This window comes from Octodon degus, unplaced genomic scaffold (genome assembly GCF_000260255.1).
Source record: "Octodon degus isolate 3935 unplaced genomic scaffold, OctDeg1.0 scaffold00288, whole genome shotgun sequence".
Lineage (NCBI taxonomy): Eukaryota > Metazoa > Chordata > Mammalia > Rodentia > Octodontidae > Octodon > Octodon degus.
Window position 1 is genome coordinate 1,605,501 of NW_004524864.1, and position 22,742 is coordinate 1,628,242.

Here is a 22,742-nt window from a genome sequence, read left to right on the forward strand (position 1 = left end):
CCCCTCTCTTCATTGTGTTTGGAAGCTACAGTTCTCAGGAAAGGCCTCTTTTGGTTCCTCTTTTTCTTTCTTCCTCTTGTCACGTGAATGGTCATTTCTGTAATATTTGCAAGCTTCACTGCATATGTTTAAAGGCTACAGTTGTTATGGACTTGTCCAGGGCAGTGGACCTTCGTCTGCTCACTCAGTGGTTCTACGTTGCGGGTTTCTCATGAGAAACCTCTGCCAGGGACTGGGCTGTTCTCATCTTGTTGAGTGATTGGAGAATTTACTACATGTTTGGTTTTCACTTATGAGCTGTTTTAAGAAAAGGATAAATTTTTTTGGAGAAAGCAGAAGGCCTTTTCTCAACATGGCTGCTGAAATCACTTATGCTGAACTGAGGTTCAAAGCTGAATCCTCAAGCCCCAACTCAGGGTCTCCTGCAGGTAAAAACATACATTTTTTTGGTTTCTCTCACAGTTAGTGATGAGGTGATGGGTGGGCGTGGGGTCTGTGAGCCCGGTAGGTGAGGTAGTTGCTGTTTCTCTGGCCTGATGCATCTGGGAAACAGACCACTACAGATTGTGCTGTCTGTGGATGAGGGCTAAGCAGCCAGGGAGCTGTAGAGCAGGAGAGAAAAAGATTCCTGTTTTGCTGCCCTTCTGCAATTTATTTGTCTCTCTGATATGGGCTGTCATGTCATGTGGTACCAGGGATTGAATTTGGATCTTTGTGCTTGCCAGGCAGGTCCTTAGAATGCTAAGCTATCTCTCCAGCCCCAGACATTTTTTGCTAAAAATGAAATCATAGCATGTAATACTGAAGATTTTTCTTCTCTACTTAACAATGTATAATATATTAAGAAATGATTTCTATTTGTTTGACACTTATCTCTCTCAGTGCTGGGAGGGGGACTGAATTCAGGGCCTCTTCTGAGCCAGATCAGCTCCCTCCCCTGAGATATGGCCCTCAGAAGAGAAATTGGGGTGCAATGATAAGGTGGGGACCACAAACATTACTTTATACAATAATGTGAACTATGATTACCGATGTTTGCTGTAACACACAAAGCTGTAAAGTAGACATAATCTTGCATATAGTTAAAGATGCAATGAAATATGCAAAGTTAACAAAATGTAATAAGATTGTATGGTAATGTGAAAAATGGTCACAATGGAAGTATAAAAGAAGTAGTAGGTCAGAAACCAATGTATACATTTTGTTAATTCTGAAGGCAAATGTGTGTACGTGTATATGCAGTTTTAAAATACTGACTATATATACAAGAGTATTAGAATTTTTTTCAGTGGAAAAGTTTCTTACTTTTATGTATTTTGTGAGATTTCAGTGAAAACTTCATTGTTTCTTTTTCTATTCCAATTTTATATATTTTTTCTATTTCAATATAGAATTTAAATTCTATATTGTTAGTAATTGCGTGTTATACAAGAAAAAGGGGAAGAGGAAATAAGAACAGAATGTATTACTGATGAAACTAATCTGGTTTCTCCTCAGCTGCCAAAGAGAAGACCACTCCTCAGAGAAGTAATCTTTGTCTTCTCAAGATGCTTCTTGTCCCCTTATTGATATTCCTCCTTTTGGCCATCGTATTCTGTATTGCTTTTATCAGTAAGTCTGTCAGCTGAACCAACAAGCCCTAAAGAAGAGAAAGTGTCTACTAGAAATTCACAGTAAAAAGGGTGTTATCTAGATATCTGAAAAGAAAATTTACTTGACAGAGATAAAGTTCAGGGAAATTCACTGGGGATTTTGCTCTTTTTTCCCACCGGATTTCTGTGTGAGAACACATCTGTGTTTCCTTAGTCGCATTTAAAAAGTGAGAACTGTTTTGAGTGGATACACACTTGTCTTTTTGGATGATCAGATGGACAAAAAAGGGAAGAAATATTCCAGAAAGATTTATGAAAGAAATATCTTTCTAATTATTTGTCAGGCCCAAGAATGTAATGTTCTAAACCCCAATTTAATCAATGCATGCATTTCCTCACAGAAATATTCCCTGACTAGGCCCAACAGGGTGTGTTCATCTGGCACCATGCAGCCTTCCAAGGCTGAGTTGGCACACCAAGGAGTCTTGAAATCTCAACTCAGATCTCGTACAGAGCTGCTTCTGCACATCCTATTGGTCACAGGAAGAATTAAATACAGCAAAATTTGTGAAATAAATATCCTTAAAATTATTTCTGTCATGCATAAGTAACTTCTAAGATAGTGTTATTGAAAAAGCAGATGAAGAGGGTTGCTTTAAATGATAAAGGAGATGGCATGAAACCATAGTGTCTTGATGAATATTTAAGTATTAAAGAACCTAGGGATGTTATATGACTCTGATATTCAGACTTGGTGAACTCAGCAGTGATGAAGCTGTTAAAAAACATAGGCCACGTAAGACAAGCAGTGAGTTGGGGCTGGAAGATGACTTAGGGCTTGGACTGGTTGCACTGCACTTGAGATGCACCTACCAGGAGATTTCAATGGAGAGGTCTGGTTTTGGAAACCACTGACACACAGGCAGCTGGTAACACAGTGGAAATATGTGGCATCATTCAAGATTTAGCACAAAAAGATGAAAGATAGTAGTGGAACTCCAGGGAATGCTCCATTTTAATAGTGACAAATAGAAGGCAGAGCTTCTGAAAGAGTTCACAAAGCAGCATGAGAAAGGTAGGGCAAAAGCATTGAAGAGCAGTGTGCTCAGGGTTAGGTAGGAGGACAGAATTGTTCTCTGGTAGCACAAAGCATGCCACAGACTGATGACAATGCACAGTTCTGAAATGTTATCAAAGATGTGTCTCAAACAACATTTTAGTGAACAGTGGAAGCAAAAGAGGAGTACCAGTCTAGGTGACTGAGGAGTAAGAGTCAGGTCACATGGAGAGAGTTCTAGGACAGAACAGGAAAAGAACAATGTCCCTTGTCAATGTTGATTATTTTTAAAATTTTCAGTTCACTAAGGTAACCAAGAATGGTTCACATTTAGCTAATTTTTTATTTCTGAGGTCTCAGTCTTTGAATTCTTCAATATAAGTATTTTTCTGCCTATAACAGCTTACCCTCAGATGTACCTTCAGATGCGTTTCACATTAAGAATTGAAATAAAATATGGCAAGTCCCTTTAGGCCTGGTAAGATGGAAATTCCATGTCCTATTTCAACTCCTGATCTTTCAGGTCTTTCCAGAAATTTCTAGGGTTTCACCATCAGTAGAATTAGGACTATATTGACTCTAGGAAGATGGGAAAACTTTTCCAGTTAGAGCATGTCTGCTTCAGTCATTGAGCATTTCTACATTAAGTTTCTATAAAGAGTGCAAGAAAAGAACAGTGGAGAATACAGTCATATTGCTACCAGGAAATTGAATGGTTTTTATTGTATCTTCTAGTATTCTTTCAAAAATATTCTCAGCTTCTTGAAGTAAAGAAGGCTATCAAAGAAAGTACACATAAGCATAAAGAACTGGAGTGTAAAAGAAGCAATTCATCTAAGAAAGGTAAAATTTCCTCTCCTTAGAATTCAGTTGTTGAAAAGAGTAAGGATCTCCGAAATCAGTATTTCTAATAAGATTTCCAGATAGATAATATTGAGAATGTAGTCACATGATCATTATAAGCTACAAATGTACAATTCCATGAGACCTGAAGTTCTTTCATGTGTACATTAACTTGTGCAAGACTTGATTGTGTAAAAGTTTATTGTAGGGCCGGGGAGATGACTCAGTGGAATAAGCGCTTCCCTGGCAAGCACAAGGGCCTGAGTTCAATTCCAGGTTCCACGAAAAAAAAAAAAAAAAAAAAAAAAAGTTTATTGTAGTTTTGGATTTCTTCAGCTTTTGTTTCATTCTGAGCTTTTTATGGACACTGTTGGTTTTCACATCCTAGCTAGAAACGTTTCAGAAAGATAATGACTCACTTATTAAAATATTCATTATTTCCATTAAAATTATATTTAAATAGCATTTTATATTTATAAAGCATTGAATGTTGACATAAAACATTCCAATTTTAACCCCACTGTGTGCAAGAGTATTTTGTATTATTAGAATCATGCATTTGTTGCTCTAGTGAGCACATATTGATGCATTATCATTAATTGTAGTTCATGTTTGTGTGTGTGTGTGTGTGTGTGCGTGTGCACACCAGAACACCCTAGAGAGAAATATCCAGATTGTTTGACCAAGATCACATGTGAATGTAGGCATCAATGTTCATGTAACTTATTTGAAATGATTGCATGTGCTTGGGTTTTCTCCTCTATATGAGTTACTTATTCCTTTAATGGTTTATATCTTTGGTTATTTGTTTTATATTTTGGACGGTAATCTGTCATCACTTCATTTGCTGTTTTTCTGGTTCTGTTAATCGGCAGCTCCTTCACTTGCATCCTGTGTTGCACTTTGCTTGTTACTTGTGGTGCTACAAACTCCTCTAGATTCACTGCACTTTGCCTGTGCCAGCCCTCCAGTCGAGTATTTCCAATCAAATAATTGACTTTTTTTGAATTAAAGAGGAGTATCCTACACCTTTTGATAAGTTTTATGTCCATTTTCATTCAGTTAAATGTATTTTTAAAATTTTGTCTGGCACTTTTTGACCCACGGGTTGCTTAAAATTGTGTCGTTTAGTTTCAAGTATGTGGAGATTTTCCTGTCTTCCTTCTTGTATTCATTCCAGATTTCCTTCAATTATGTTTCCTTCTAGGTTGAAGAATGTTTTCTATATCACTGTAATGATTTGAAATGTGTTATGGTTTGTTTGCTTGCTTTTGTTATTGTCATCAATATGTGGTCTTAGAACACATTCCCTGGGCATTGATGAAAATGGCTATTCTGTAACTGAGTGTTCTGAAAATGTTGAATTTTCTATTGGTTGATGATTTTATTGAACTCCTAAGTGTTCTTGCTGATTTTCTGTATGGTTTTCTCCACTTGTATTAATGTGGTTTTAGACTCTCCTTTCACTTATATCAATTTTTAGTTAACATAGTTCTCATCCCTGTGTTTGGCACATAAACATTTGATGTTATGACATAGGACTTTTCTAGCTCTTGGCTCTGTTGTTCAATAGGTGATTTCTACCATTGTTTTGTCAAACAATACTATTTCTACTATTGTTTTCTCAGTTTCCTGATTAATTGCCACCAGTGTGAAGCAACTCTTGGGTCTATTCATTGAAAGTTTAATATTTTTACTATCTTGATTAATAACACTTATTAATTTTGAGAACTTCCTGGTTCTTGGTATAACTATTTTTTCATTCCAGCCAAGAAATTTTTGTATTATGTTCCAAGTCCTAGTTTATTTAAGTGTTATGTTTTCTTTGGCTTTCTCTGATACTACTCCTGCAAGGAAAAGAACCTTGAGCCATTGCTGCCTATAGAGGTAGACTCAACTTCTCACACACCTCAGGGCTGCTTTTATGTTGAGGGATGACTTATGTTGGCATTTTTAGGGTTTTTAATATTTCCAATAATCTATATTTCTCAAATGGTTTTCTTATATTGCACATTTATCTGCTTCCCAATAAAGACAAAGTCTGGAGCTGTTGCCCAAAGAACTGGATGCGATTTGGTTCTCACTGCTACTTCTGTCCAACTGAAGCTAAACCATGGAGTGAGAGTGAGGAGCGCTGCTCTCACATGGGGGCTCATCTGGTGGTAATCACCAGCAAGGAGGAGCAGGTACTGTCTGGGAGATCTGGGAGCTGCGGGCCCCACTGCTGAAGGCCTCTGCCTGCTGCCAAAGAGGAGACTTAGTGTTTTAAGCACATAACAGTTTACCCCAAGCATGACTAGTTCTCATCTCAATCAGTTGATTCTTGTATAAATTTGATAAGATTGTCATTTTTATATTTCTTGTTATCTCTTAAAATTAATCAAAACAGCATTTTTTATCATCCTTTGTTTTAAAATTGGACAGGTAAGTGGTTAAAATATGAGACTGTGGCAGAAAAGTTTCAAGAAGAGACATGTGACAGGCCCCTAAGCATGCACATTTTAGGCCTTTTTTCTATTTCTGTAAAACTAAGGAACACAATTGAAATAGTGGATTTAAAAAGATTTCTAAAGGGAATTAAGTGGAAGGATGAAGACACAGAGTCTCCCAAACACATGCACACACTTTAGGAAGAGAAAAATGTATGTAAATATTTTAATACTAAACTTATCAAGACATGAGATTAATATGTTACTTCTGGTCTCTACAATTATAAGAGGTGCTAAAAGTGGTGGCCAGGGGCATCCAGACACTGAGTGGTACAGTGAACTGCAGTCTGGAGGACCTCGACCATTGAGATAGCTCCACTTGCATTTTAATTTCTTCTCTAAAGGTCAGCACTGTAGTGGGTTTTCGGGGACATACAACATCTGCTAGGGTCCCCCATACCAGAGTGACATCATCAGTTGGAAAAATATATATATTTTGGCAGACTCTGTATTTCTTCCTGAAATATCAGTTTGTTAATTCAGTATGTATACTGTATGAACTGCTTAACAGAGAAGAACACAAAGTTTAATAGGGAAATCAAATTAAATCATCAACCATAATATAAAGTATATCTCTTATGTTGTAGTTGAAGATAAATGATTAAATCTGCAAATATTTTCTCACATGTAAGTTTGAAGAATATCATCTTCCTCTAGTGATAAAACAGAAGCAACTCTGAAATGAGAGTTCACTTAATTGTAGATGGACATTACTCCCATATGAAATGAAAATCAGGCTCACAAGTGATGTATATTGTATTATGAATTTTTCCAAGGACTTGTGTTTCCAGGTAGCCCTAGATAGCTGTTCCTTGATCCTTTTCCTTTTATTCTCATTTTATATAGCCTATAAAACTCACTTCAAATAACGCACTATGCCCAAAGTATATAGTTAAGTGTTAATCAAAATTTAAGAATATGTTTAGGTAGAAGGCAATGTTAAATAACTCATTTAATCACTACACAAAGTATTATGTATGGTGCCAGTATACCCTATGAATTTTTTAAAGTATACAAATAAAAGTTTTGAAAATAAATACAACTTTTTTACAAGAAGCCATCTTACTCAATTCTGAGTGACCGTTGTAAGGCTGTGATTCCTTTTATGTTCTTTTCTTAGGATTTTATAACCCAGAATACAAAACTGAATACTGCTTATTACATGGGGTTGTCAGATCCACAAGGTCAGAGACATTGGCAATGGATTGATCAGACACCATACAACGAAAGTGTCACGTAAGTATAGAATTAGATCTTACTGATCCAAGAAAATAGGAGTCAGTAAATAATTGTAAAATCTGACAGACTTCAGCCTCCACAATCATTACACTAAGGAAAAGAAAAACTTACTGTGATACAAGGGACCAGAGAGAAATCTTTATATCCTATAAAGAATCTCCAATGACTGACAGTCCCCTGGAAAGAGGATTGAAGGATAAACAGAAGAGAGCCTCTGGGATATCTGCAGGTGGAGAGGATTTTATAACCCAGAATACAAAAACAGGATTCACACAGATGTGGGCACAGTTTCCAAGGAACAGGCTTGAGATGCCGGTGGAGGAGGAGCTGCATAGATCATGGGGAGGGTTGGCTTGGCTGTGTATCACTGTGACTTCCACAGAGGTCAACCCCAGTTCTTTCACGGTCTCTAACCCCTTTTATAGCACTATTGGACTCACGATTGGGCTTTTCTCTCTTTCAGATTCTGGCATCCTGGTGAGCCCAATGATAAGAAGGAACATTGTGTTATTTTAAATTATCGTTACTCAAATAGAAAATGGGGCTGGAATGATGTCTCTTGTGATAGGCCTCAAGGGTCAGTTTGTAAAATGGTGAACATCTATTTATGAGTCAAACATGCTCCCTGTGCCTGTACCTCAGGTACCATTCATCATTACACAGATAGATCAGAATATTTTCCTTATGTGTATGAGATGTCCATAGAATTTGAGGTAAGTGTTCAACTATTCCACTTATAAAAATTTAGTTACCTTGCGTATGTGTTTACATACTTATGTATTAAAAGCATTTATTGAGCATTTTGCATGTGCCATGAACTCCACTAGAGATCTTGTTTGTTTATACATGGAAGACATAGAACTTTTCTGAGCGATAAGATGTATTTACTGATAGAACTTTATGATTTGGTCCTTGCATTTATTTCTTCTATTTGCCCTTTACCTTTACTGATGTATAACTATGAACTCTGAAATATGTATCTTAAGCTACCAAATGCTTATTTGTTATACAAGATACTGTGAAATAATAAAAGTTATTTATTATTTACCACAGCTAACTATTCTGTTTTACTAAAAATATTTAGGATCTCCATAAGCAAGTTTCACTTTTAAATGCAACACTGTTAACCATTGTCACTGTGATAGTATGGAATTCCAAAATTTATTTTCTTAACCCAAATGTCTCTTGCCATTTTCCCACAGCTATTCCATTTTAACCTCAATTCTACTGTGTTTCTAGGAGGTTGACTCTTTAGATTCTTCAAATAAATACAATCATATGGTATTTGTCATTCTTTGACTTATTTCTGTAGGAATGATAACCTACAGATTCATTCCTTTTGTTGCAAATGAGAAGATAATATCCATTATGTGTGCACTTGTGCGTGTGCATTTCTTTTAGCCATTACAAATTTATGTCTTTCTTGTTGCTAATAATTCTGTGATGTTCCTGGAAGGCTAGATATCTCTAGAGAGGGATGTATATAATTTTACATATTTCTAGAAATGGTGTCATTAGATTTTTTTAGTTTTATTGTGTTCTCTTTTATTTATTTATTTTTATTTTATTTTGAAAAGCAAAGCAAAGCAAGAACAAAAATCAGAAACAAAGCAAGAAACAGGACAGCATACAACAATACATATGTTACAGATTTTCAAACCAAGAATAGCTGATTAACAATGATTGATATATTATCTATTTTATCATCAAATCTGTTGCTCAGACTAACAGATATAGTCATTTATGTAAGCTAGATAGTTTTGAGGAACGTCTGAACTCTTGTATGCTGGGTGTACTAAGTTACTCTCTCATCTGTAGACTTCACAGATGCCTTTTTATTCACATCTTTGCAAACATTTGTCTGCCCATCTTTTGAAAATATTCTAAGACATGTGAAGTGAGATTTCATTGTTTTCCATGGCTGAAAGTGATTTGTTCCTTCAAAGTTTCATGTTTCAAAGATCTAATTCTCAATTTGGTTTTGGAAACTTTAAGAAGGGGAACGTTTTAAGTGAGAGGTTGTTAGGTCATTTTTAGAGTTCATAATAATGCTGGCCTTACCTTTTAATCAGCATTTTATAGTTCTCAGTACACAGATGTTCATCTCTTTCATTTAATTTTTTCCCTAGGCATTTCATTTTGTTTCATCATTGGAAATGGGATTTTTTTCATTAATTTTAGTTTCACATTAGAATACAAAACTGTGACTTACTTTTTAAAATTTACTTTGTACCACAAAATTGTCCTGAGTTCATTTTTTAGATTTTGTAGTATTTGTGTGTTTGCATATAGTCTGTAAGATTTTCTCTAGATAACATCAACTTCAAATATACAGTTCTCTTTTTCCTTTCCAATTTAGAGGTCTTTAAATTGTTTTTCTTGTCTAATTTCTCTGTTTTAAACCCCTGAGCAGTATGTTGAATAAAAGTAGTAGGGTCGGTACCCTTATTTTGTTCTTTATCTTAGAGGAAAGATTACAAATTGAGTATGCTTTTAACTGTGAGCTGGCATTCTGTGGTGGTTCTTTTATGTACAGGCAAATTCTATCTACTCTTATTTAGTTGAGAGTTCCTTTTTATCACAGATACACGTTCAGTTTCACAAATGACATGAATTTATAATGAAGACTATTAGGAAAGTGGGGGTGGGGTGGGGAGATGTCTCAGTAGAATAAGTGCTTCCCTGGAAAGCACAAGGGCCTGAGTTCAATCCCTGGTTCTGAAAAAAAAAAAGAAAGAAAGAAAAAGAAAAAAGAAACAAACAAAAAGAAAGAAACAAATTTTTGGGGCTGGGGAGATAGCTCAGTAGAATAAGCACTTGCCTGGCAAGCACAAGATTCTGAGTTCAATCCCTGGTACCACAAAAATAAATAAATAAATAAATAAATAAATAAATAAATAATAACAAACCTATATCCTTTTCACTCCTGCCCACTGTCCCAGCTTTTGCAGCCACAACACATCAGTGTCATTTGGGTATTTTGGCAACTCAAGGGCCTTGGAATGGTCTTGAACCTGTGTTCAGCCAGAACCTTTTGGCCCTACTAGGTATAAGGGTAGAATCTCTCAGGTGCCCTTGGAGCCACTTCTGCTTTCATGATCTTAGGAGGCTCCCTCCCTATTTGATCAGAAAGCTGGGCTCAGGCATTTAGCCCTGGTGGATGTAGGGGACATTTCCACCTGGCTTTGGGACCATAAATCCTGGGGCACCCAAGTTCTATGGAGAGCCTCAGGAAAGCTAACCAGATTTCCACTCATTCTGCTTTCACTCCCACATCACATAAGACAATAGTATTCTTTTGGTCTCTCCTTGGCACTGGGGAGGGCAGACTGCAGATTTCATTAGGGTTCAGGTAGAAGGAACCAGGATCTAGGGGCATGCAGCTCCCTGAGGGGCTGCTCAGTTTCTAGTGAATAAACTTAGGTTGACAGCTCCAAAAAAAAAAGGAAGTGGGGTTCTGGGGAATGGGAAGGGTAGTATTAGGGATGTTGATGACGATAGAGAGGATGTTGTGAAAGTTAGTTCTATGCATAGTTGAAATTCTCATGAGGAAACTCACTGTTCTGTGTAACCAGGATGCATTGTACAAATAACAAATGCTGCATTTCTTTTGTTTCAGTTTATTTAATTTATGTCTTCCTGGTAATATATTCCACTCATTGATTCCTATGTGTTACTTACTTTTCCATCCCAGTGATGAATGTCATCTGGTCATGGTGTGTTATCTTTCAGTTTGCTATTGAAGCAAGTTTGCTGATATTTTGTTGAGTATTTTTGCAACTATTTTCATCAGTGATAGCGACATTAAATTTTCATTTGTCTTTATATTGCATAATATTGATCCTTTTTTCAAAGATGTGTTTCGATTTGTTAGTGAAGCCTTTTGTGTTTTAGATTTTCTTTTCTGGTGGTTGCTTGCTTACTAATTTGATGTTCCAATACATAATTAATTTGTTCAGTTTTTTCATTTCTTCATTATTCTGTTCTTAATAAATTTTTGTTTCTATACGCCAGTAACATTCTTTTAGATTGTTAGTGCAAAATTGTAACCATAGTTTCAATTATTTTGAATTTTATGGTATCTGTTATTATGGATACTTTTCACTTAGAATTTTATTTATAGAGTTCTGTCTTTTTCCTTTATTAATCTAGTTACAAGTTTATTAATTTTGTTCATCTATTGAAAAATCCAACACTTCACTTTATTTATATTTTTCCAGTCCTTTATTTCTATCCCATTTTCATTCTTTGCACTACTTTGGGATAATTTTGCTCTTCTTTGAGTTGTGACAGATTCTCATTTATTTCTACTGTAATCTTTATGTGTCCCTTACACTAGTTTTGGAATTATTTTTCTTTATCTATGTAGGGTGTTTATTCTGGGTCTTTTTCCTTTATATATACATTTCTTGATGTAAATATTCATTTTGAATTGCTTTTGCTGTATCCAATAAGTTTTATTTTCTTGTGCTTCTATTTTTGTCTCATGATAATTTTTAATTTTTCTTTTGATTTCTTCTTTGACTCAGTTTTTTGTATGAATTTGTTTAATTTCCACCTATTTCTGAATTTTGCAGTTTTTTCCTGTTAATTGAGTTCTACTTCTGTACCTCTGTGACCAGAAAAGGTGCTCGATTTGATGTTTTTCTTCTTGGATGCATTTTCTCTGGTAACATATTCTCTCTCTGGTCAATCTGCTGCAAATAAATGGAAGGGGAGAAAGAGACTTTGTGGGATGTCCAGTATTAGGGAAAATACTTTTGCCCACTGAAATTGCAATGATTAATCTCTATGATTTTTCTAAAGGTGGAAATACGCTGACATCTGACTATCTTTCAGGGTCCATTTGATGTTAATGTGTTTAGATGACCTGGTACTGGCACATGAGTTAATTGTTCATTCTTTACCTACATGGAAGTCATAAACTATACACACTGTGTTGGAGAGGAACTCAACAGCTCAGGGACAGATAAATGATGAGACACTGTTCAAGTATATTAAACCAATTGTTCTATGTGAGTGTGTGATGAAATACTATGAATTTCACAATAAGAAACCAGTACTGTGGACTGGGATGCACATTGCGTGCTCATCTCTTCTTCCTCATAAAGAAAGCTTCAAAGTCATTTAAAGTCATTTTCCTTCATCAGGCCAGATTTACTTGGGATGCTGATCTTGCATGCAGCTCTGTGGGCAGATACTGACTAGTCCAAGGCAGTCAGCACAGTCACACTCTTGGATAGTCTAGAGATAGCAGGAACTGCGAGTCCTGCCATAAATCACTTCATGCTCAAAGGAAACAGCATGAATCTCCTTGTGTAGATGCACATAGACCAAGGAATATGTAATATGGCTTGCTAATGATAGTTATTTTGTATCATGTAGAAAATGGCCTTAGAATACCAGTATTTTGGTGGAACTGGGGATTGAACTCAGGCCCTTGCGCTTGCCAGGGAAGTGCTTATTCTACTGAGCCATCTCTCTGACAGAATACCAGTATTATGATGGGTGGCAGAGGTGGAAAGGACCTACCACACTACATGTTTTGCTGAGTCACTGAGCCAACGGAGTAAAGCCCCAGCCTGCTCTGAATTTTCATAGTGAAAAGGAATCCATTTTCTAAGAAGTTTCTACTAGAATGCTATTTGATTGCTCTCTATGATTGTATGAATTTGACAAACTATTGTCATTAGTGACTAGATTTTATTAAGTTAGTTTATAAACAGAACAATTCATATGTTTTCAGAGTACACTTCAGTGATTTTTTGACAAATGTATGTACCTCTGTAAGTACCATGCCAGTCTATTAAATATTTTCATTGAAGTATATTTTTCCATGTTCCTCCACACTATGAGAGAAGGATGTGATTTTTATGAGCAGAGTGTTTTGTCAGTTCTAAAATTCCATAAAGCTGGGTGAATGAAGAATGCTGTTTTGTTTCCTAAATATGTTTGGGAGATTGAAGGAAGCTTTGTGTATTTTGTCAGAACATTCAATTTTGTTGTGTAAATGAATTTGTTTATCCATTTTCTTGTTGGCAAGCTTTGTTCTTTCTGTGCTGTAACCATGTATAATTATAAATAAAGCTGCTATTATAGGCATGTGTTATGGTTTATGTCTAGTGGTCTCCCCAAAACCTCATGCAACCATTGGGGCAGATTGTAGAGTTTGTGACTAATTCATGACCCAGTGCAGGAATTATGGGTGTGAATGCTGCACCTGCCCAGAGGCTGAGAGCCAGAATACTATATAAGGAAGGGAGAGAGGCTGCTGTCACTACTCTTCCCTTTTTGCCCTTGTTTTGCTATTTTGCACTGTCACGAACAGCTGCCTTCTTCCATGTGCCAGCCTGCCTTGGGGCCAGCAGAGTAATGGCCTGAAGCCTCCAGAAACTGGGAGCTACACAAACGTTTCCTTCCTTAATTTCTAACATCAGGTATTTTGTCCCAGCAATGAGTGAAAAGTAACGAAGGCAGCATTGCTTCATCTGCCTCTTTTGGACATCTGGGGTTCCTGGCTCTGAAGGCAGGAGTGGAATATTTCCACCTTGACAGTGACATACATGAAGAGCATTCTCGCTGCCCAGCGACAGCTGGGACTCTTAGAACCCAGACTCGATGGCCAGACTCCATGCTCAGGAGTGGGAACTGAAAGAGGTTTCCCTTCCCAGATCCACAGTGTTCAGTGATGGAAAGAAAAGCAGCCCAGCAAGCCAGTGTGGCTCAGCGACAGATATGTGCTCTGTGCTGGGCACTGTGCTGCTGCTTCCTCCTGCTGTCCACACTCACAGATCCAACGTCACCACCCAGGGCTGGTCTTCCCCACTCACAGGCAGTTCCAGGAAGGACCCCCAGTCAGTGAAGCTATGGTAGTGGAGCATGGCCCTGCTCCCGGGGTGGCCAGAGCTTGTCACCTCTGGGCTCCAGGGTACCTACCAGTGCTCAGGTAGGAGCTGCTGCTTTAGGTGCTCTGCCTGGGAAGCAGGAAGCAAAGTGTAACTCCTTTGCAGGAAGCCATCACTGAGCACCTTCTTGGAAGACTCTGGGATGATGGTAAGCAGAACAGTGCAGGCAGCATCTGCAGATCCATGGCCTCCCTGGAGTGCTTCAAACTGATGAAGTGCTTCAGCTTTAAGCTGCACCCACAGGGCATGAGCTCCCCTGCACACTTGCACTTCCTGCTACAATCTCAGTGACCCTGAGACGTGTTCCAAGATGGGCTGGGTCCCAGAGGAGAGGTCCTGAGGGCATTCCAACAGCTCCCATGCTGGGGGGTGGCCTCCTCCTCCAAGGACAGCTGCCTCCAAGGACTAAGCACTGGACCATGGGGCCTTGATTATGCTGCCGCTGTCCTCACTACTGCTCATAATAATTGTCACCTGGCCCCCACCCTTTATTAAGTATATACAATCCTCTGTTTGATATTAAAGATTCACAGTTAATTTATCCATCTCTATTTTCATCTCCTGAAATAATTCTTAATCTTGTAATAACTATTAATTAGTAAATTAATAGTTCTGTGTAATATGATATAGCTACCTGCCTTACAACCAAAAATGCAATAATAATTTCCTGAAAAATCTCAAGAGTTCCAGGATATTCTAAAAATCCAAGAAAATATATTATTTCACAAGTCAAACTCTTATCTGTGAGCCTCTGTAAAAATAAGAAAAAAATCCACAAATGACTTAAAATCAAGAAAAAAACAGCATAGTGTAGACCTTCTCATTCCAAAAGGGAGAAAAAAAAATCAGATTAAAGTAAGAATATTTGAGACCCAGACAGGCAAAATTAAGTCGAATAGCTCTGGACCCCAAGTCCAGGGCGCATGGGGGTGAGGTGTGAATTCTAGATGCCTTATGTAGCTCCGCTGCTGCGGCCTTGCTGGTTGCTGTCCCCTTTAGCATCCCTCTTGATCTGGCTCCGCTCATGGCCCAGCGCTTTTGTGCCCTACAGCTAGGCATTCCACACTGCTGGCCTCTCTGACTTCTGGGGTACTTTACTGCACCTTCAGCTTCCTTCCTCCTTCAAACGCTGTGGTCTTGGAGCTCCTTGTGATTCTCTTCCTTGGGTGATCAGCACCAGGGCAAGTGCACCACTGACAGAATAAAATATGGTGCTTAGAATGTGGAGTAGCTCCATATGAATACCCAGGACTCTGCTTATGGTTGGTGCTAACAGTGCAGCTCGGTGGCTGTGCTCAGCCTGCACAGTGGCCCTCAGGGCAGAGCGACACAGCCATAAAGCAAGGCAGGAGGCCGAGACTAGGGTGGGAAGTGGGAGGAATCACAGGCAGAGAAGGAGTGGAGAGTCAGGGATGCCTAGAGAATGAGCTTGTGTGATCAACTGCATCTGTAGTGAGAACTGCGCTCTGTATTTGTTCTTGATAACCCTGCTCAGCCCCTTCCTATAAACTTTGTATTAAAAAGCTTTTTGTTTAATTACAGAATCTGAAGCCAACTCATCCTGTAATGTTCTGAGCATTGCTTTTCTCTAGGCTCCAGGGTATCAGTTACTTTTCTCTCATTGCTGGGACAACATACCCAACACCCAAAGTTAAGGAAGAAAAAGTTTATTTAGCTCAAAGTTTATGGAGGTTTCACTCCATACTGGGCTGGTTCCAAGGTGCAGTGGCACATGGCAGGCAGAAGGCCACAGTTTATGGCAGCAGAATACAGCAGCACAGCAAGGGCAGAAAGGTAGTAGCAGTGGTAGAGGCAGAGAGCAGGCTCTCTCTCTCCCTTATGGTACATTCAGGCTATCTGTGGATGTAGCAGTCACACCCAGAACCACAGCAGTATTCACACCTATAATCCTGGCATTGGATCATGAAATAATCATAAACTCTAGAAGCTGCCCCAAAACTGCATGAGGTTTTGGGGGAACAACTAGACACAAACCATGACAACTAGCTAAATGTTTTCTATGACTCATTTCCTTAATTGTCACACCAAAGTAGGTAACAAGGCTGTGTTTAACTGACTTTAACTGATGACACATCTATGGCATGGTTATCAATGTTTAACTGTATTCAGGTACTGACAGATTAAAACTTTACTCACTTGTGCTTAAATTGAAATTGCACAATATCAAAGAATATGGATGATGCATATTTAGTGACCTACCTCTGCATTGAAAAGAAGAGGAGAAATCTCCACATTCATCTTAATAGTTGACATGAGCTGATTTGATTAGAAACTTCTCTCTTTCATATGTTAGTATTTCTTACCCTTTTGTTTTGCTGCCTCAAATAATTATATTACTGAAGTTCCTCATATGCTTTGTCATAACTGCCATAGACCTTATCGGTGGTCCTGAATTTTGTCCTAAATTTCAGCTAATCTGTCATAGAACCTTTCTTTCTTTCTTTCTTTGTTTCTTTGTTTCTTTGTTTCTTTCTTTCTTTGTTTCTTTCTTTCTTTGTTTCTTTCTTTCTTCTTTCTTTCTTTCTTTCTTTCTTTCTTTCTTTCTTTCTTTCTTTCTTTCTTTCTTTCTAAGAAAGGAAAGGTTTATTTATCCCACAGTTACTGGAGGTTTCAGTCCATACTCAGTTGGCTCAAAGGCAAAGAGCAGCTTTTCAAGGTGGTGGCAAAGAGTAAGAACACAAAAGGAGGAGTAGCAGCAGCTTAAGCAGCTAACTTCTTTTTCCTCCTTACTTTGAAAAGCAAATTACCTGCCCCAGGGCAGATGCAGCATCCACACCCACAATAATCAATCACAAACTCCTGATGCCACCCCAAGACTGTAGGAGGCTTTGTGGGGGGGAACTATACACAACATTCAACATAACATTCCACCCCTGGACCCCCAAAGACTCATGCACATCCATTTATTCAAAAGCTATTCTAGTCCCTCTCTAAGAGTTGCCAAAGTCCCAACAGTTTCAGCATCGCTAGAAAGTCCAAGCCCAAGTCTCCTCCAAGATCCAAGCCAAACTCCTAGCTGTGAGCCCTTGTACAAATGAAAACTTAAACATTTGCAATATTCAAAGGTACAGGATAAACATTACCATTCCAAAAGGTATACACAGAGGATACCAAGTACTGGGACCAACACAAGTCCAAAATCCAGCAGGGCAAACATTAAGTTCTGCAGCTCCATGTGGGACATCTGAAGCAGTCTGTGCTGAGTTGTGAGCTCCAAAGGCCTTACATGGCTTCACTCCTACATCATTCATGGTGGTAGCTCCCTTGGCTTCTCTCTTAGGCCGGCTTTTGCTCCCTCCTTGAAGTTTCCCTTAGATGACCCATGTTCCTGGCTTTTCCAAACTTTTGGGGTTTTCACTGAATAGGGTTCTCACTCACAGCATTACACACTGCCCTCTCAGGGGCACACTGCCTGGCCTCCCAGGCCTTCTTCTGAAATCTGGGTGGAAGCCTTCTTAACCTCAGAACTCCTGCATTCTGATTGCACCTAATACAATAGCCACGTGGATGATATCAAGGTCTGATGCCACCTGGAGCAGCAGCCAGGCTTTCCACTCTCTTGGCTGTAGGGGTCGAGTACCTGAATGGCTAAGCACTCTGACCCTGATTCCGAGGAATAAGTTCTCCATGCCGGTGCCATTCTGGAATCTGGTGTGACCATTGCCACCATTCTGGAACATGGGGCTCAGTGGCTTTCCCCTCAGGGCAGAGTCCCTGACCTTTACAGTTCTGAGGCTGCAAAGAGTGGAGACCTGCAGCCTTGAGTGATGCTCTCCTATCCATTTTCTTAGTAATGGAGATCCTCTCAGCTCTCTCTTTGTGGTCCACAGCTTTATTGGAGCTTCCTTTAGGCCAAACTCACAAATTTTAAATCCTCCTGTTGGCCTTCTTGGTCTTGATTCTCAACATACATCTGGCTAAAAGCCCCCAATAACAACCATGCCACCACCCCAATATTTGGCTGCTTTGAAATATCTTTTGAAAGATTATTCAGTCTGCCATGCTTAAACCCACTCTCAGGCAGTCTCTGGACAGGAGCAAAATGCAGACAACTCTTCTGCCAAGTCAAAACACAAATGATCTGGAGTCCAACAACCAAAAAAGTCCTTCTTCCCAGCAGAAACCTCCCCAGCCTGGTCTTCTAAGGTAGGCTTTCTATCAGCCTTCTGGTCTTCTGAAGTCTGATCAGAATCTCCCCTACAGAAGAGTCAAAGCTATTCCAGCTCTTCACCAGTAGGCAATATCTCTGAACCTTTCCTATCTCTTCCCATAAGCCATTCCCAAAAGCTTGTAATCCACATGGTCAGGTTTAGCCACAGCAATGACCCTACTCCTGCAGTACCTAATTCTATCTTAGGTTACTCTTCTCTCGTTGCTGGGACAAATACCCAACACCCAAACTGAAGGAAGGAAAGGTTTATTTAGCTCACAGATACTGGAGGTTTCAGTCCATACTCAGCTGGCTCCAAGGCAGCCTGGCACAAGACAGAGAACAACCTTTCATAGTGGAGGCAAAGAGTAAGAACACAAAAAGAGCCATAGAACCTTTCTTGATGAAGTGAAGCAGAATTTGTCTCTTCTGTCTTCTTTCTACTGCAAATACATAGCACATAGTTTGTTATTTTGTTTGACCAACTGCATTGCAAATTTTTATTTACTTGCCTCTCTATGAGTCCTTACATTTTGAGAGTAAAAATCACATTGCTTTTCTTCCTTTCTCTCCCAATACTGTTTGGCACATGATAAACACTTAATAAACAAAAAGGAAGAAGAAAAAATGAAACAGAAGTAACATATTACAGAAAAATGAATAATTGCATCAAAATTAATATATGTATCAGGCAGTGTTTTCTAGAGAAACATATAATTCAAAATATATAAAAAAATAATTTATAAATTGGCTTATAGCAACCACCCACAGAATAAGGTGTGGAAGTGTGCAGAAGATCCATTGCCAACAGTGGATCTGAAGGACTCAGTTGAAGGCCTGGAGCTCCATATAGTGTTCCATGCAAGTCCAAATCAGGATGCTGAAGGCTCTTCTCCAGAAGCCAGGAGATGGCATCCAAGGTGAAAGCAAAGATTAGAGCTACTTGAAAGAAGACAGAAGAGATGCTTCTTTATCTCCCTTTTATAGCATTCTGGTGACAATCCTCCCTAGAGTGGGTCTTCCACACCCAGAACTATGCCAAGCCATCCAGTAGGGCATTATGTACTGAAGTTGACACAATCAATCACACTCTGGTTATTTTTTAATTCTCCCACCTTTACCCCTGCTTCCTTCCATTTCATATCTCCAAATAAACATATTTTTGCATATACTTAATGTTTTTTATGTGTGGCTTATGTTCTTAGTATCATATCAGTAACTCAGTATCATGTCGGTATAGATATGCTAGAATTTATTTAACCATTTGTAGTATCCTCATTGTTAGTATCATTATTCCCCTAATTATGTTTTTTAAATTTTGGGGGTGGTGAAGATTGACTCCAGGGCTTCGTACATGCTAGGGAAGCTATCTACCACTAAGTTACCTCACCAAGCATGTCAATATCTCAAATTTATGATACTAAGTAAATCACTGAACATCTAATACTGATAATGTATCATAATGGAACAATTTAGAAAAGGAATTGTCATGATTAAAGGTGTTGATCTTGACTTTTGATAGATTTTTGCTAAACTATCTTCTGCTTAATTTACATACCCAGTAAAGGTCTTGGAAAATGAATATCTCTCTGTTTACTTTGTTAACACACTATGTAACAATATTTACTCAATATATTTTGTGACAAAAGAAACTCTTATTACAAGGAACTTGATTGTTTTATACAATAATTAAGTCTCTGTACTTATCTTGAACTACCTTTTAGTTGGATTTGTGGGATATGTCAATGTACCTGGATTTTTTTCCCATTTAAATATCTTGTCTCAAAGTATTTTTGTTTTTTGACTTTATATTATTTGTTTAAACAATGCCTTTGCTTCTTATATGGCCAAATTTGTCAGGTTTTTTTGTAGGAATTCTTGGTGTTTGTTAAGCTAAGGACTGTCCTCTTATTCCACATATAGCTTATTGAACGTTTCTAACAGTTTCTAATACCTCATCCATAGTTTATATTTGGATCTCACAGGAGGTGAATATCTTGGAAAATGCAAATAAGCAGCTTTTCTCACAAAATTTTAATCACTCTTCTTCATTGTTTAGAGCCTTTGAGATTGAACACAGGGCCTTGGCATTGAACAATTGCCCAGTTCTTTTTAAGTGTTTATTTTGAGACAGGATCCTGATAGTTTTACCTATTTTACTTATTTATTTATTTTTGTGGTATTGGGGATTGAACTCAGGACCTTTTACCTATTTTAATTATAGTATTTTTATCACATGTTTTGAAATAAGTTCACACATATACTCCTTATCTTTTTTTCCCTTTCTGTGCTTCTTGTTAGTTACTTTTGTTTCAAATAGTCTTCCTAGAAGCTACTCAATTTCATGTAAACTGTGCCTCTTCTTCCAAAATTTTTCTCATTTTTTGGAATTTGTATCATGGAAATATGACTTTCTATCTGAAATTTTCATGTTTGGCTCCTTTCTTTCATTTGTACTTTTGGATTATTTTGTGGGGTGGGTCTTTTGGCATATTTTAAAAATTTTTAGATGTGGTGGGCAGAATGGATCAAGAAACAAGATCCAACAATATGCATGCACAAGAAATACATTTAACGCAAAAAGAAACTTTTAGTTTGAAAGTCAAAGAATGGAAAACAATACTAGATGCAGTAGGATCCCAGAAAACACAGGGCAGGTATTTTTCTTGTAGACAATGTGAACGTCAAACCTAAGAGATCAAAATAGACAAAGAAGGTCACTACATCATTGTAAAGGAAAACTTCAAAAGGATAACAATCATAAATATATTTATATGAAATATGGGAACACCCAACTATATAAGACAAATATTAATAGACATAAAAAATAAAAAAGCAACAACACAATTCAAATGTGAGAGCTTAATACCCCATTGTTACAGAGATAGATTAGCCAGACAAAAAGTCAACAATGAAATATTAGAACTGAACTTAACTTCAAAGAAATGGTCTTAGTTCACCTTTACAGTGTTCTACCAACAACATCAGCATGCACATTCTTCTCAGCTGCCCAGGGAACATTGTCTAAAATAGACCATATAAAGCACATAGAACAAGCTGAAGTGAATGCAAAGGAATTGAGATTATTCCATGCACATTATATGACAATAGTGAAATGAAAATGGAAATTATTATTGGAAACTGTAAAAGCTCCACAAATACATGGAAATTAAATAACAACCTCTGAAAAACCAATGTTGACTCAATATGTATGTAATCTTTCCAACACTCCAAAGTGGAGAAATGCACAGAATAACTTACTCTGAGCTCATCTGAGCTGTGATGTTCCAAGACTTGAGATGCATGATGTAGGCATTATTGATTTAATCATTGGTAATTAGGTTGAATTCAGTCTCCATCACATTTTCTCTGCCTGAGCTGATGTTTCATGGTTCAAAACTCCAAAACTCTAATCACATTTTAGTCTTTCTAAGAAGATAAGACTTCCACATGAATAATTCTGTTGGCATAAACTATCTAAGGAGACCCCAGTAGCATAAAGTTTCAGTGCCCACCCCAGTAACATAACAAAATGTATGACTTAGTAAATTCTAAGATTTAAGAATGACATCCTAGAAATTGAGGCAAAGGGCAAACGTATTATTTCTAACAAAGAAAACTGCTCCTGATATGGCAGTCAGAGAGTACATAGATAAGTAAAATGCACGAGTAACTTCTCAGAAACTTATCATGTTTTCTCATGACAGGTCTGAGCCACACATGACATGCAGCTAATACTAACTCCAGATGATAGAAGCAAAAACGAAACCAGAGGTAAATATAAATAGATGCCATGTTTTGTTTTTGAACTCCAATAGTTCTTTTATGCCACATAATATATTTATGTCATATTTTATGTTTTTTTTTTGTCTTTTTGAGTCAGGGTCTTGCTATGCAGTGCAGGATGGCCTTGAGCTCATTTTGTAGCCCAATCTGGTCTTAAACCCACAAAGATTCTCCTGTGTCAGTCTCCCAAGTGCTGGGATTACAAGCATGCATCTACACATCCATCTTGTGTTCCATTTGAATGTCACTGCCCACGAAATCTCATGACTAAATAACTCAGTAATTGAAGATGCATTATACAATTGTTTTTAAGTCCTTTATCCTACTCAGTGAAAAATATTAGTCTCTGAAACAGTTGACATATATTTTTCTTTTCATTCACAAGTTTGTCACATGTTATTCTCTTGGTTTACTAGCCAATAGAATCAGAGTGAAGAAAGTGTAGCATTTATTCACAAGCACAACCCTAGCACTTCATTCAGATGACAAGGAGCAACTCCATGACCCTGGTTCTAGAATGAGAAAATACATGAAAAGGATATAAAAAGAGTTACACTCAGCCCTAAGCAGTTACACCAAGCCTACATGTAATATTTGTAAGGAATGAAGCGAGAGAGAGAGAGAGAGAGAGAGAGAGAGAGAGAGAGAGAGAGAGAGAGA

At 37.9% G+C, this 22,742-nt stretch overlaps 2 protein-coding genes across 2 annotated transcripts in view; both read left to right on the top strand.

Moving 5' to 3' along the window:
- Clec12a (C-type lectin domain family 12 member A) overlaps positions 1 to 1,531 on the top strand; it is a 45,236-nt gene extending 43,705 nt beyond the window's left edge. The window contains exon 7 of the mRNA XM_023707407.1: positions 1,498 to 1,531. Within this exon, the coding sequence (XP_023563175.1) occupies positions 1,498 to 1,531 (34 nt within the window). The remainder of the gene's footprint in view (positions 1 to 1,497) is intronic.
- LOC101564442 (C-type lectin domain family 4 member A-like) lies at positions 151 to 8,502 on the top strand. The gene is made up of 6 exons (XM_023707411.1): positions 151 to 428; positions 1,498 to 1,611; positions 3,385 to 3,492; positions 5,527 to 5,678; positions 7,102 to 7,217; positions 7,684 to 8,502. The coding sequence occupies exons 1-6, from the start codon at positions 293 to 295 to the stop codon at positions 7,829 to 7,831; spliced, it is 774 nt and encodes a 257-aa protein (XP_023563179.1). The 5' UTR covers positions 151 to 292; the 3' UTR covers positions 7,832 to 8,502.
- The last annotated feature ends 14,240 nt before the right edge of the window (positions 8,503 to 22,742 follow it).